The following is a 15,787-nucleotide window of genomic DNA, read 5'->3' as shown; positions in this document are numbered from 1 at the left end:
AATGGGTCGTACCATCTGATTGAGCAAGCAAGAGGGGGGCGTGGTTCGATGCAGGGAGGGGCGGACGGCTGAAAGCAATGGAGTGCAAAAAGACTAATCCATTCCCGTGCTGTAGTCCGCGCTCGCTCGGCTTTAACACTTCCCTCTCGCCATCTAATCAACAAACGGCTTCCTGCACATCGAAAAACGCTCAATGCGGCGGAAAAGAGCGGTAAAAACAGGCGTTCATTCAGCGGCGTCGAATGGTACGTCAGCTGACCAGGCAACGACAGTGAGGACATCTGAAATCCTACATGAGCGTGATACAGTATGTACATCTGAATACACATCGGTGTTTATACATAGCTCTCTAATATATTAATGTACAAAATATAGAATCTTAAAATATCTGATAGAGTTTGGTGTTCTGAAGTCAAAATATAAAATGTCGAAGATTAGAAAAAGCTCTTCATTGACATCGTCTTTGTGGCTCGTGTGTGTGTGTGTGTGTGTGTGTGTGTGTGTGTGTGAGTGTGTACGCTGTCGATACTGTAGTGTGAGTTTGTGAATTCATACGTCTGATCAAGCTTTCTGGAAACACTGTGGACCTTCTTCTCTCTGCTCACACGACAAACAGGCCAAACTGTGTCCGAGGAACCTTCTTACCTGAAAGACGCACCCTTCACCGATCAGACACAACTTACTGCGACCCCTCCATCGATCTGTGAGTTACCGACGTGGTCAGATATTCAAACAAGGACGGACAGTGCTGCCGCGCTGGCTGAGCGTCCACACTTGAGAGATTTGTACCTCTATCATGACAAAATGGACAAAATGTGTTTCACATACAGTACATCAAATCATATACATACACATAAAACTGTCTGTTTTACATGTACATATACACCTCAGCAGGAGAAAGGCAGAGAGAGAGCGAGGAGGAGGAGTTCATGTCCTCCAGCAGGTTCGTCTGAAACTCTCTGAAAATTGAAGCAGATAAATTTCCTCAGGAACATCTTTCCTTCAGGACCCAGCCAACGTATGTCTTTACGCACTGATTGGACATCTTTGGTCTCAGTTGCAGATTTAGGCAAGTCAGGCCTCTCCCGCTCATAGTGTCCTCCACAGGCTGAGCGTTAGGAGGAACTTTCTCACCGTGTCCCGTCGTGGCCTCCGTTGGTTTAAGAAAGGATCACGAGAGGGGCGTCGGTCCGCCGTGAGCTATCAGAGGTCCATGAGCCTGCTCGGTCTGTCGGAGGCAGAGTTAAGGCGCCTGCCCCAGTGTGTCCATTTGTAGCTTCGCTGGGGTTAACTGCTTGGTGGTCCACTGGTGAGGAAATAGGTCATCATCTCTCCTTTGCCCTTCACTGTGACCACGCCTCTGTACTCTAGTGTGTAGTTATAGGAGCTCAGCACCTGGTGCAGGTCTGCAGTCACCTGTGGACAGAGGGGGGGGGGAGTTCAAGAGATGTCTAGACGTCTGCTTTAAAGCCAGGCTAAATTTGCTTGGATATTTCTTTTAGATGCCTAAGTTTCTATAAAATCATTGCTTCAATGGCATTTAAATGACTGAATTTCAATGTGCTGCAAGTTTAATCTACAATTATACAAAAAAATGTCCCTGAAAAGCTTTTTCCTTTAGTAAGAATCATTTACAATATTAGTTAAAAGTCTCAGGTTTCCTTTACTGGTTATACACAAAGCAGAAAAATGTGAGAAATAAACTGGAAAACTATTTATTTACATGTAAAGTGTTTTTCGCTCAGTTACACTTTGCTTGTTTGTCCATTTGAAAAAAAAAGCTACACAAAATATTGCATGTAAAAACTAATTTAATATTATAATAATCTATTTTTTTTTATCATTCTGCATGTTTTACAGCTCTGATCAATGAGTTCTTTTGATGAGTATTCTCGGCCCGTCTGTGTCTGAATGCTGAATATTATCCACACACAGATGAAATCTCGCTGCTTCCATCCCAGCGCCGCTGCTTTGTATCCTTCATGTTCATTAGGAGGCAGCCGTTCCTATTTGCTCTGGCGTGAGCGGTTTCTCAGAAGGTGCAGCGGAGACGTGTGAGATGAAATTAAAGGGCTCCATCTGTGTTCAAAGTAGCTTTGAGTTATTAAGCTTTAATGATTTCACATCTGATAGAGCGAAAACCAATAAGGCCATTTTTAATTAACAATTTTCATTAACTTGAAGGGACAGTTTAGAAATCCAGCCATCAGCCATGTCTGAAAGGCAGTTTTGCAGCTCACGCACGCTAGATGGATTTCTCCTTTTCAAGCAACATAGCCTGGAGCTAACAGCAGCTCTGAGATCTGCACATACTGTTAGAATGAGTCATTTTAGTCTCACCCTAAATTTCTTCCTAAGCGAGTGTCTTCTTACAGTAGGACTGAGACTGTCCCTCTCGTTTTTAAATGTTTCCAGACTTGTTTCAGCTGGAAGGGATAAGACAAGTTCAGATTGATTCATTCGTTCGTGGTTTGCTGCTCTTTGTTGTCACCAAGCCGATGTGACTCTGGGACAACCGTTCAAAAACGATCAGTGTGAATTTGAGTGATCGGACGTATAAAAACGTATTTTACTGAATGGCTCTCCACTCTGTGAATATATTCTACAGCATCACACTTCACTTCACCTGGATCCTCTCTGGTACACCTGTGCTGTCCATACGACTCGCCACGTTCACCGTGTTCCCCCAGATGTCATACTGCGGCTTCCTGGCCCCGATCACCCCGGCAACCACTGGGCCAATGTTAAGACCTGAGGAAATAAATAGATGCATGAGACCTAATTACTGCTACACCAGCTAGACTTTGATGAAAAACGGATGCAAAGACAATTTATTCAGCTTTTTTTACCAAACTTGATTGGCAGGATGTTATTCATTTATGCTTCATTTGAATCCCAGTCAGTAACAGTACTGCTGTCTTTCTCTTCTGCAGCTCACCTATTTTCATCTTGAAGTTGTTAAAGGAGTGCTCGTTGATGTATTTCATTTGGTCCATCAGCCTCATGGCATAGTCGGCCAGGGCGCGGATGTGTGAGCGCCCCGCCTTGTCGTACGTGGAGTCGTTGAGGCCGGAGGCCGCCATGTAGGTGGAGCCGATGGTCTTGATCTTCTCCAGCTGACGGAACTGCTCCTCGCTGATGATCTAAAGGTGGCAGAGAGGGACGGTTTAATCTCCTGTTGATTTTATATTTCCTCTGCATTTCTAGAGTAGAAAGGAAATATTTAAGTGGTCATAGTTGAAGTTCTGAAACCTCATTTTGTCTAATGTTGATCATACTGCAGAAAGGATGGAGACCACCTGGTAGACATAGTGCAGCATCAAGCAGCCAATCGGATCTTTCTCAGGAGTGGTGGAGACCAAAGCAGGGACTTGAATGCTGTTGCTCTGTGTCTAACTTTCAATGTTGACATGCCTTCTTCCAGCATTACAAATGTGGGTGGGAATAGAGCAACTATTTTAAAGTCTCTCTTTTTACAAGCATTCACGAGTCAAATCAGTCAAAAACCAACCTACTCCTCATTTTACTGGCAAGCGTCTAATAAAGCAGCACTGACATCAGCACAGATTTACATCCTCTCTCACAAACACAACCTCCGGCTGGACTTGTTCACATCTCACCTCATCGAAGTCGGCAATGATCTCGTTGAGCAGCCGCAGACACTCCACTCCCTCGTTGTTGCCCTCCAGCTCCACGTAGAACTCCGAGAAGTTGCTGATGGAGGCGAACATGACCGCCACGCACTCGCACGACTGGTAGTAGAGCTCGTCGTTGCGCCGCTCGCGCTGAAGGAAGTGGGCGGCCACGTCTTTGGGCAGGATGTTGTGGAGCAGACGGCGGTTGTAGGCCTGCAGCTCCTCCATCTCCTCCTTCTCCTCCGTGGCCTGCGGGAGGGGTCAATAAAGAAATTACACAGGGGGGAAGAGCCAAATACTGTTGAGTATCCAGAGTGAAATATCTCAACTACTACTGGATCGCTTGCCATGAAATGAGCTGCAGATATTCATGCTCCCCTGAGGATGAATCGTAATGACTTTAGTGATCTCTAATCATGTGGTGCCACCAGCAAGTCACTTATCCAGTAAAACGTCTCCACATCTATAAGACGGATTGGATCAAAATTCAGTACAGACATTCAAGGTTCCCAGAGGATGTGATAATGGTGTGCACTGTCAATAAAGGTGCACGATTACTACAGCAGACACTTTTATTTCGAGTTATGGCTACTTCCGCACCAGCTTGCACACTTACTTCCCCAAGACTGCTTAGGATAAAAAACAAACTTTGGACACGAACTTTTCTCCTCCTCACGGTTACCATCAGTGACACCAGTCAGAGCGCTGGTGCATCCCTTAACAATACTTCACCTGAAATCATTTGAGTATCAAACACTCATGGACACAACAACAGAAACCTCCCAGTCCCCTCCTGCATCCACCTTTCTGCCTTTGATCCATATGTTCAGTGTCTTCTGTCTTCTGACATCTTGGTGAATCGATGATTGTTACAGCCGCCACCCTCCGTGACCGAGCAGGATAGAAACGTTTCAAAAGCTCTTTTTGAGCCTGCAGCGAGTGAGTACATGTGATACCCAAAAGAGAGATTTTTGGCGGATTAGTCCTTTAAATGAACCTGCTCACGGTCAAAGGTTGTAGTTTGTCTTTTTGTGATTGGCTGTCAGTCTCAAGAGAGCTGGTGACACATGAGAAGAGAAGAGACACTTTTGTTTGAGACTGTGACGGTCGCTGAGCGATGACCTTAATCCCTGAAGTTTTCCTCTGTTTGTTAAACTAAATGAACTGAAACTGACACCAAGCTCAGGGCTCGGTTTTTGGAACGGGATGGAGGACTGGAGCGGACCTGACCTGACCGGACCCGGACATACTGTCAAGCGGGCCCATAGCAGGAAGTTAGCTGAGCTTGTCAGGGTCCTGGTGAGGCCTCCATCCTTTTCCTGTTGATTGACACCAAAGGCGCTTCTGTCTGGATGGCCTGTTAGCTGTCTGGGAAAAGGCTAACACCTCATCTTCCTTGATGGAAACATCTTGTAAAGTTCCCTAAAGGAGTCTAGGATCTTTAAACCAAGACCACACACACTCAAACTTTTTGTCCCCAAAATGAAGTCACACCCTCTCACACACACACACACACACACACACACACACACACACACACACACACCCTCTCACACACACACACACACACACACACACACCTGCAGCTTCCAGAGGAAGTCGAGCCTGGCCGTGGACTCCACCTGCTGGGCGTGAAGGTAGAGGGCGAGAACGAAGACGGTGATGACCACCGGCGTCATGATCTTCAGAGGAACCTTGGAGTCCACCACACAGCTGCAGGTCGGCACACACACACGTTAGGTTCTCGCACGTTTTATGGCAGATGTAACAGGATGCTATAGCGTGTGGGTGGAAAGATGTACTTCACAGGAACAATGTGACACAAAAACAAGCTGCCCTCTAAACCTTGGCTCATTAGCGTTAGCATCTGTTGCCAGCAGGTCATTACAGTTACATTTGTGCCACCACGGTGATAATGATGCTGTTAGCTTAATCAGACAGAGGTGATGCTCTGGGTCTGGTGATAGAAGCTGTCATCAGTCTCACCTTGTTCCGTTCATGTGCTCGCTGTGAGGGGAAGAGCAGAGAAGAGCTGATCAGCGGTTAGCATGCGGTCAAATATATACACAACACACACACACACACACGGCGGTCATGAAATGACTCACGCAACGTCGATGGCATTGGCCATCACCAGCAGGTCCTGGTTGTCGAACAGGCTCACTTTGGGCACCTCCAGGATGAGGAGGTAGAGCAGCTCGATGAAGAGCATGAGGAAGAGTTTACCGATGCTGCTGATCTGCAGGAAGACGGAGCTGGCCAGCAGGCTCAGCAGCACGCAGGACGAGAAGTACTGAGGGAGAAAGGCGATGGAAGGGTACATTTCTTTTTATGTTTGGCAGTCAAGCTTTACATTCTGTAACACGCGGCTCAGACCGAATGAGTCACATCCAGAGGTATTATAAAACAGCCAATAAACCCACCATTTTGACCACTTAACCGTTCATTCACGCATTACTGTGCAAACCAAATGTTAATGTTCAGACCTGCAATTACCCTCACTTAGCACCCATTCGTTCTGCTGCTGCTCAAAACTGCATCACTTGTCGTAAGAATCAGCCTTAAAATACATCTTTACAAATGCTTCACCACAGCAAACTGGACGTTTATCTTCTTTTAATTGCAGTGATGTTTTTGTTCTAAAAGCAATAAGGTGTTACTGTACAGTCACTGTGATGTTTCTTGCCTGACGCTCAGGCGGGAAAAATCCTGCCTCATTTCAGCCCTGAATTAGAAATGAGACTGCTGACTGATGACAACTCTGGACACATCAGACGGCCACATCTACGGTTAGATAAAACAATGTACATTCAAGTTCTTCTCTGCTGGCATTTTAATGCTTCCTCACTGGTGAATGAGGCTGACTGAACATTTGTGAAAGATATATCTTGCTGCAGAAATGCTTCACGTAAATTAGCCTTCAGACGGATTTGTTGCTCATCTGAGTTGAACTTCAATTTCCACCAACTGCAGTAAATCCGCCTCATTTGCTCTTACTTGCACATGTTCACGGCAGCTCTGAATCTGCTTGTTGTTGAAATAAGCCATAGACTAAACTACTTTCTTCTGCATTAATGTGATCTTGAAGGGGTTTTGAGTGCGAGTAACACAGAACGAGGACCGCGTGTACCTCGGGGAAGCTGCAGACGAGGACGTCGTCTCCACAGCAGCCCCGCTGCGTGTCCAGGCTGTAGTTGAGGAGGTGGGCGTGGCAGACGTTCACACTGTCCAGACTGACGTTGAGCTCCACTTTGATGCAGCTCCGCAGGTCGTGGCTGCTGCAGGTGAACTGGACGGGGTCAAAGGTCAGTGAGGACACGTCAGAGAAGGAGTGGCTTTTGAATAAGGTTGCAAAATGCTCTGTGCTTTTAAATTGTGAGTAAAAAAAACTGTGTTTAGTGAGAGCTTACAATATTGATGAAAGCAGAAAGAAAGACGATGATGATGGTGAAGACGCCCACCAGGGTGCTGTTCAGTCTGGACTGGACTATCCTTTTAGAAAACGTCTGCAGAGGGACTGGGAAGAGCTGGGAGTACGGGAACAACCAGAAGACAGACAGCGAGGGAGTGAGTGATACAGAGGAAATATTTACTTCATTTGATTTATGTGACCTCATTTTGTTCATTTCCATCTGCAGCCTCTAGATTTACACATCTCTAAGTCACCATTGGTCACTCTATCTAACATGTGATGGGAAGGCTGACTCCAGATATCCTCTCTGTAAGTTCAGTAGATGTACTGAAGAGATTGTTTTCTCCCAGAACAGAAGCATGAGTCATCAGTGAAAACCATCAACAGCAGCCCCACAAATCTCCCCTGCCCCTCACGACCTGCCGGCAGGTGGTGAGAGCAGGAAATAGATGGAAAAAAAGCCTCCTCTGTGATTTGAGCTCTGCCTTTGGCATCATCGCCCTTCCTGTTCCTGCTCCTGCCTTCAAGTTCTGCAAGCCGCGTTTGCACAAAACAGGTTGCACACACAACAAACACACACATCCTGAGTTCCACTATCAATCATAGCCGTGAGCAGTGAGAGATGAAGTGTGTGTGTGTGTGATGTGTATTCCACACATTGTGGGGACATAAATCTGTTTGCACAGACACATTGTGGGGACTTATATCATTAAATGTTAGAGTTAGGTAAGCAGCTGTTATGGCTACGGTTTGTTTAAGTCTCCAGAAGATGACTGTAAGTCTATGTAAGGTAGAAACATGACTGTTTGTGTTTGTGTGTGTGTGTGTGTGGGGTGGGGGGGTGTTACAGCTCTGAAAAGGGGGAATGAAGGGGGAATATGTGCAATATCTTGATGTATGTGCAACATTTTGCTGTCGGGCATTGTGCAGTATTGTTGGTGTGACACTGTGGTTTGATTGTAAATGTGTTCTCTCGATTCTCATGACAAATTTCTCCCAAGGGAGACGATAAAGTCTACTCTAACTCTAACTCTGCTCCCACATGCCTCCCACATGTTCACTGCCGTTTCTAAGAGCTCACTACAGAAACAAATGATATTTAGTTATTTCTAAATAACTGCTCCTTTATTAACGACCGTATTTCAGCGCCGTCTGAATCACATCACAAGCAACGACGTGTTTAGACGGAGCAAATGTTCTCTGAGCCTCGCGCTAACGTGACGGCGCGGCGGCGATTACAACCCCAATAAGAGACGCGTGATCTCAACACAGGCCCACAGAGGGCCGATCATCTTAGCTGACTGGCGGAAACATGGAAGACTGAGACAAACGAGCTGTGTTCTTATAAAAGAAAGGCTAACGTGATGTGTGAACATCCTCAATATAATCTACAAGCTGTAGCTTCAGATGGTGACATCTCCACTTTGCCTTAAGGAACTGAGTTAAATACTGAGGTCAGGAGCACATTATGTTTAAATTTCTGGATCACTGACATTATCTGGACTCAAAAGCAAGCACGGCATCAGACCACAGCCTGATAAAAGATTCAACAGATCCGTCTCTGTGATGTCTGATGCTGAAGTTCCTTATAAAGAAATAAGAACCAGCCCTAACACCGAGGTGTTAGCTCTGCTCAAGGAGTCCAGTTTAGCAGAGATGACTCACCCCGAAACAGCAGTACACAGTAGAGATGAACATGACGGCCATCAGGACAACGAGGCAGGTGATGAAGAAGCCCATCATTAGACCGGAGCTGCGGACGACACAGTTAGGATTACATGCATATAATGTTTGTTTCTGGCTGCTGATGGTTGACTGTGACACAGTCTGGGTCGTGGTTTTGAGGTAATACTGTGGGCAGCAGCATCTGCTTCTCTGTATCATCCCTGACTTTGTGTCGATAAATAACATGGAAGCAGGTATTACGTGTGTGGGCAAGACAGAAAATAACAATCGCAGGAGGCGAGACGGCGTGAATGCAGTGGAAATGACCGAGGAGGGCCGAATCAACAGCGAGACGGATGAGGGGAGGAGACAGGGAGGGACGGGCCGTGAGGACGGCAGAGAGGTAACAGACAGGAATGAAAGAGGAGAGGGGAGTGGTGTGATGAAAGGATGGAGCAGAAAGGTTAATAAAGAGACAGGCTAAAGAAGATCAATACTGAAAACTGAGGACGGGGGAGGGGAGGGTTTGCCTCCAGACAAAATCTGCCAGAGCTGTTTGAATCTCGCTGCTGCTCGGCTGCAGTTACACTGATTTTCATTTGATATTCTCTTTCAGACCTCACGCATGCAGCTTTTTGTGTTATGAAAATGACTTTTTTTCACTTTTATGATTCTGGTTTCGAGGCTAAAGACGGGAGAGCTCGCCGTAGACACTGTCGGGACTAACGCAGCGTGCAGGATTTGTGAGGCTCTGGACATTAAAGGCACTGAGCACTGAAAGATGGGTTAGATAAGATGTTAAAGGCAATGTCGTTCATTTTTAATGTCATCTTTTAGGTTGTAGCATTTCCTAAGAAGACACTGTTTACACAGCCTGTATAGCTTAACTATTAATGTAACTAATTCATTTCTTCATAGTTAATAAATAAACAAGCTTTATGGTTTGGTCACATGACATTATTAAGGACAAAAATCCCTTTAAGGGGTGTTTCTCCTGCTCCAGAATTACTTTTTTCTTGGTCAAACAGTTATGAGAAACCAGAATCATACTTTAGAGCCCTCAGATTAACCACCAGCCTTCTAGAGAAGAACTACCACCATTAGTTATTCATTCAAAAAGGTTATTATTGATGTATAGAGCATTAGTAAATTATTTATTTGCATTACTTCAGCCCTTTTTAATGAAGCGTGAGCTCTGAAGAGAGTGCTGTCTATACTGTAAGTTCCTCTCTGTTCTTTGTGTGGTATTGTACTATGTACTGTGCACTGTGATAACAGGCGAACAGTAAAATCATTATTCAGCATCCGGCTGACCTGCTGCTGAGGAGCAGCGCGCCTCTTGCTCTGTCCAACACGAGGAGACTTACAGTAATAAAATTATGTTTGGTTATCATACGGTCTATAGTCATACATTTGAAAACTGACACCTTATTGATTGTGGCTGCACTGTCAGAACTACTTCCTGTCTCTACTCGTGCAGCCTGTTCACCACCTGTGCAGGGATTTTTAGCCGTGAGCAGTCTCACACACTGTCTCTGCACACACTGTCTACCTGGATGAAAAACAGTCCCGATCCACTACAAAAACAGCCACACGCTGCTATTCGTCATTTAAAATTTTACTGCAGTTGTTACAAGTGCTCATTTTCTCACTTTTGGGATAATACACATTAGTTAGAGTAGTGGATCCGCAGTTAGCACAGCGGGCGCACACGGATGAGTTCAACATCTGTCTCTGTTAGACCTGCTGTCGGTAGAATTAAAGTAATGACAGAGTGTCTGCGAGGAGCCAAAGCACTGTCAGCCCATCCCTATTCTAAAAAAGGGAGCTGGTGCTCAGTGAGTTTTTCAAAGTGTTGACTCACGGCGGCACGATGACGATCTGGATGAAGCAGATGAAGAGAAAGACGAGGGAGGCGCAGGCCACGTAAGCCCCAAACCTGGAGTCCACCTGTTTGGAGTACTGCCGGGGGGGAGAGGAGAGCGAGACGGCATTTTAATGTCTGACAGCACAAGACAAGACCAGAGCTTGAGCATTTGATTTTTGTGCATCTGCACTGAAAGGCCTCAGTCTCTTACGGAGGAAACACAGTTAACACGGCTTTGAAAAGTTCACACGTTATCATTAAAAGACTTCAGGCTCGACTTGGACGGTCAGACCTGAGACTGAATGACACTGGGTTTCAGAGGCTGATCCTGATACTGCAGATATCATATGAAATATGTCTGCTGAAATGTATTTTGTGTCATAAATGCATAACTTTTGATGAGGATTTTTTTTACAGTGTGGTTATCATGAACTGTGATCAAGACACAGTCTGCACTGAGGTCGACACTTTACAACTGAAACACTTGACAGTGTCCTCTATTTAGAGGTGACACTGGTTTTAAATTTACTAAAATGATCCATATCATTGGTATTGCCTAGTTTTAGAGTATCAGATGCTCTAAAAAGTTGCGACATGGTCCAGAAAATTCTTTGGCTAAAAACTCATCTAAAACTCACTGAATTATCTAACAAAAACAAATAAAAAATGATTGTTTTTATTTCACTATGAGTCTACTCTAAAACATCTGGTCCTGACACCCTACCAGGATAACAGTAAGTCCTAAAAACAGCTCTGCAGAGAGTCCAGAAGTCCTTTGATCTGCTTCACACTTTTACCATGATAGGAAGAAAGTGGCTGGAACTTCAAAATGGGACTCCCCAAAACTCTTTTGCGGTGACCCAATCTAAAAGCTTTCCTCTCAGCCTGTCCTTCACTGTCTGAAGCAGTTTACCTCCTCTTTCCTTCAGCGGCCCTCTCTTCCCCCTTTCAAACCCAGTTCCTCCCTTTCTCTGTTATACTTTGCTTTGACTGACTTCCTCCGGGGACGGAGAAAAGCGAGCAGCGGAGAGCTCTCGGCAGAGGGAAGATTGCTTGTCACTGGGAATTATTTGCCTCTGTATTGGCAGTGTGTGTCACTGTGTGCACGTCCTAACCTTCTTCTCCAGGTCAGGCTCTCTGAAGGTGAGCAGGAACTTCTTGACGTGTTCGGAGCGCAGGCGGTCGATGCTGCGGGCGTCGATGGCCCGGCCCAGGAACTCGTCCACCTCGTCCTCGGGGTTTAGGTTTTCCTGCGTGTTTCTGAAAATGAAATGCCTGAATAACACAAGATGAGACCAGGTGACATTGACACCTCAGGACATCTGAAAGGGCTCTTCACATTCTACTGCCGCCACACTTTTTTCTACTCTTCACAGAAAAACTCTGACCCGAGGAGCTAATTCCCTTTTCACGAGGTAGAAACCGCTGCACGTCATCTCTCACTGTTGTATGGTCACCCTAACAACCTACCCTGAGGTGCTGCACCATTTAGCTAATCATATGCACAGTGAAAAGGAGCAATTGACCTAAAACACCATCAGTCCCCTCCATCCCAAAAGACTCTGATGAGCCGGTTTGTCTTGGACTAATCACAGAATCTGCAAAGTGCCACTTGCATTGATTGAAACTCTGCAGCCTTATTGACATGATGATGGAGAAGTCATGCTACTGAGATCACAGCGATTACGCCGGTGTGTGAGGCTGTTGCCGTTTTATTTCCTCAAAATGTTCACGTTCTTGATGGAGGCCCCAGTGGTGAAGTGAGTGAATGAATGCAACAGATGTTAGATGACTTCACGCCGCTGTGCAGCAGCGTGATGTCTGTGCAGCCTGACAGTCTTTTCACGCTCATCCGCTGGAGGAGGAGGATGCTTCGCTGTGCTCGGCCAATCCCGGTCCGACAAGTGAAATGTGGAAACTTGCAGCTAATGCACACACACTGGGACTTTATAGTGAAGGAGACATCTTGTGTCCAGCGGTCAAACTTTGACATTGAACCTGCAATAACTGATTTTTTTTGCATGCAGCTGCTGTAATAGAATAAGAACAAACAAACAGCTTACAATACAAACCAACAGAGCTGCTGTGTTTCCTGATGCAAGAAGAAACTGATCGCCACAGTTTACAGCTCAACTTGTGATGAGGACAGGAGGATGTTTTAGTAAAGAGAATTACTTGAAAGACAAAAGCCAAAACTAATGAAGGCATTTTGCCATCATTATTGAAAGGAGAGAAATTGGAGAGAGAGATGCAATAAACATGCCTCAACCAGGAACATTGTGGTTCACAGCCCCCAAGATATGGGGGAGACCCTAGATAAACTCTTAATCCTTGCCAATTAAGGCCTTAATATGCTGGCAAATTTTTTTGCATTTGCATTTTTTTGAATTTTTGTAGCAGTTTAAGAGGCATTTCTTTACTCCTGAACTGTCTGCCTGGAGTTTTCGAGTGAGTCAAATCCCAAACTCCTCATGAACGGACTAAATACGCCACCGCTGACGACAACGAGCCTCCGACTGCACCAGCTGCACGGACAAGTTTCCAGACTGAACTGTGATGTTGGATGTAGTAATGCCTTCTAGCAGAGCATGACAAAAACGCAGCACGTCCTTCCTCTCAGCTCAGATCAGTGGCGCGGCCCGGAGCCGAGGCTGTCGGCCCGGACGCTCCGGCTCGCTGTGATGTCAGAACAAACTCACAGATGCAGAGCACTTTGGGAGGAGAGGAGGAGCTGCAGTCACTTCTGAAGTGACTGCAGCTTTTTCATCACTGACAGCCTTTGGGTTAAACATCCCCTCCTCTGTCTTTTATCATATTCTGGATGAGATGAGTCACCGCACCACTTCATCTGACAGGGGTGCGCTTAGATGATGACATCTCTGAATCTCGACAAAATGACGCAACGCTTTCTGAAAAAGGACTTCAACTCTGACAGAACTTCATCACAAACACAGCGAGACAGATGGCTCATATTGAATAAGCTGCATGCCAATTAGCAGCAGTCAAAACCTGCCCGGCAACCATGACTTTGGTATCCGGGTTTCCAAAGTAACGTGAGATGACTTAAAGTGGCCGCTAAATCACTTTGTGACCAAATTCGTGGTTGTGTCAGTCACAAAAGCTGCGATGTCACTTTGTCGACACTAATAGTGTCATAAATCAAGAGAAGAAAAGATGGCCACAGAAACTGCATCAAAAATGATCTCAAGCTCAAACTAGTGAAGGAATTTAAAGGCTTTTTAAGATTCTTTTCTAAAACCCCTGAAGGGATAATGATCAAGTGTCACCATCCAGGCTTCATCAGCCACAAGCAGCAGCAATATTAAAATCTCTGATAACACTTCATGACTGCTGATGCTTTTTACAGTAATGCTTTTTTTTAACTGTTACAGTGAGTGAGGACACAGGAGACAGACAAAAAGACACCACAGAGAGCAGGATGAGAGGGAAGACACAACAATGTGGAGACAAAGTCACTACTCACTTGTCTTTGGGGTCTTCAAATCCCTGCAAGACATAACAGAGAGCAGAGGAGAGAGGATAAAGACACAATCGGCTGGAAATGGCGAACTCTAGTGTTCGATCAGTCTGACAGCAGCACCGGGGAACTTCAGTCTTTACCTCTTTCAAACCAGATCACTTTGTTTACTTCACCTCTAATTATCCCATTAACAACACTGGCAGAGGTTTAGAAATCTCTGGAGACGGACAGAATATTACGATTTCTGAAAAAGCCAAAATGTCAAACATTTAGTGATTCCAGCTTCTCAAACTGCTGCTTTTCTCTGTTTTATGTCCCTGTGAATTAAACATTTTTGGGTTTTTGACTGTTGTTTAGACAAACAAGTGACCTGAAGATCACTTTGGACTTGGGAAACTTGTGTTGGGCATGTTATTTCATTTTTTTCCCAGATATTTCAGTGACAGTAATGATAATTGCTATCCGTTGAAAACAGGAGTTATACTAGTTCAGCTGATGAAAGGCAGATCAGATTAATTATTTATCTACAGTGCACACATTCATTTTATCTAAATTTATTATAAATATATGCTTTATAAAACATTTAGCTGCTATTTTGATGCCACTGTAACATCCACTGAATCACTGCCTCAAACCATTTTAATGTCCCGGATATCAATCGTTCAGATTAAAAACTGAGTTCAGGCCATTAATCACTCATCTGATCACGCATTGGCTTGTTCAGTTTAATAAGAATGATCACATCCAGTGCTGACACTCTCATTCTGACAGTGACTTGTTCTTAGAGGCCTGATGATCTAATAACTAGTCTGAGGCGGAGAAATGAAATAAAAGCAGGCATGAAGGAGAAGGTTCGCTGTGGCTGGAAGCAGGTGGGCAGGAATAAACTTCAAGCAGGTGTCTGCTAAAATGAGGGATTTTGCGTCAAACTGAGCTGAAGATTGGCACCACTCTATTCTTATCACAACCGTTCTCAGCTCCGCACAGCAGGAAACAAAGACTGTGGTCAACAAGCAATTAGAAGAAGAAGATAAAGAGGGGATTCTTTTGCAGTTTTTTAGTTCTTGAGATCTGATAAAGGGATAAAACAAGAAAAAATCAGAAAAAGATGAGTTTCACTACATGTTAGTTGGACTTTATTTCTCAAAATGTACCTGAGTAAGAGTGAAAAACAAGAAAAAAGACAGAAGACAGAAATGCTGGTGTCACACGTCCTTCTACACGTAATATCATGTCATTCTTTTTTGTAGACAATAAATCCACTCAGATATCCTGCTGTGGCTGCTTCACGAGTTTCTTTCTACAGTGAACATTTTTAATTTTGCCTTTCAGGGTTTGAGTCTATAGGACAGTACAGTGCAGTTCTGCTGTCCCGACCTAAACTGCTTCACTAATCTTACTGAATTTTAATGAGTGTGCAGCTGTAACAGCTGAGCTCCTCCATAAAAAAAATGCTATCTTCACACAGAGGCTCGGGCTGTGGGGGGCCCTGACCCCCAGCAGGCGCCTTGCAGGAATCCCTCCACGTCCACATCTGACTGTGCTGTAACACAATGAAGAGATCTACCGCGTCTCTCTAGCACCCTCTTCTGGACAAACACATGACAACGCAGGAGGAGCACGTGGAGCACAGCTGGCTTCTACATGCAAAGAGGAGTCGATTCATCAGTGACTCGTTAATCTGTAAAAATGTCTGCTACAGTTTCTCAGAGTCCAAAGTGATGTCT

The 15,787-nt window shown here is 45.0% G+C and overlaps 1 protein-coding gene across 1 annotated transcript in view; it reads right to left on the bottom strand.

Annotated features, from left to right (window-relative positions):
• Positions 1–15,787, bottom strand: part of adcy5 (adenylate cyclase 5) — a 78,510-nt gene continuing 62,723 nt past the window's right edge. The window contains exons 9-21 of the mRNA XM_041950283.1: positions 14,064–14,086; positions 11,695–11,854; positions 10,577–10,674; positions 8,713–8,800; positions 7,046–7,162; positions 6,766–6,924; positions 5,744–5,928; positions 5,622–5,642; positions 5,216–5,348; positions 3,621–3,884; positions 2,939–3,143; positions 2,627–2,751; positions 1–1,416 (exon numbers count right to left, since the gene is read on the bottom strand). Of these exons, the coding sequence (XP_041806217.1) occupies positions 1,288–1,416; positions 2,627–2,751; positions 2,939–3,143; positions 3,621–3,884; positions 5,216–5,348; positions 5,622–5,642; positions 5,744–5,928; positions 6,766–6,924; positions 7,046–7,162; positions 8,713–8,800; positions 10,577–10,674; positions 11,695–11,854; positions 14,064–14,086 (1,707 nt within the window). The 3' untranslated portion in view covers positions 1–1,287. The remainder of the gene's footprint in view (positions 1,417–2,626; positions 2,752–2,938; positions 3,144–3,620; positions 3,885–5,215; positions 5,349–5,621; positions 5,643–5,743; positions 5,929–6,765; positions 6,925–7,045; positions 7,163–8,712; positions 8,801–10,576; positions 10,675–11,694; positions 11,855–14,063; positions 14,087–15,787) is intronic.

This window comes from Chelmon rostratus, chromosome 13 (genome assembly GCF_017976325.1).
Source record: "Chelmon rostratus isolate fCheRos1 chromosome 13, fCheRos1.pri, whole genome shotgun sequence".
Taxonomy (NCBI): Eukaryota; Metazoa; Chordata; class Actinopteri; order Chaetodontiformes; family Chaetodontidae; genus Chelmon; species Chelmon rostratus.
This window is presented reverse-complemented; position numbering and strand designations above follow the sequence as displayed.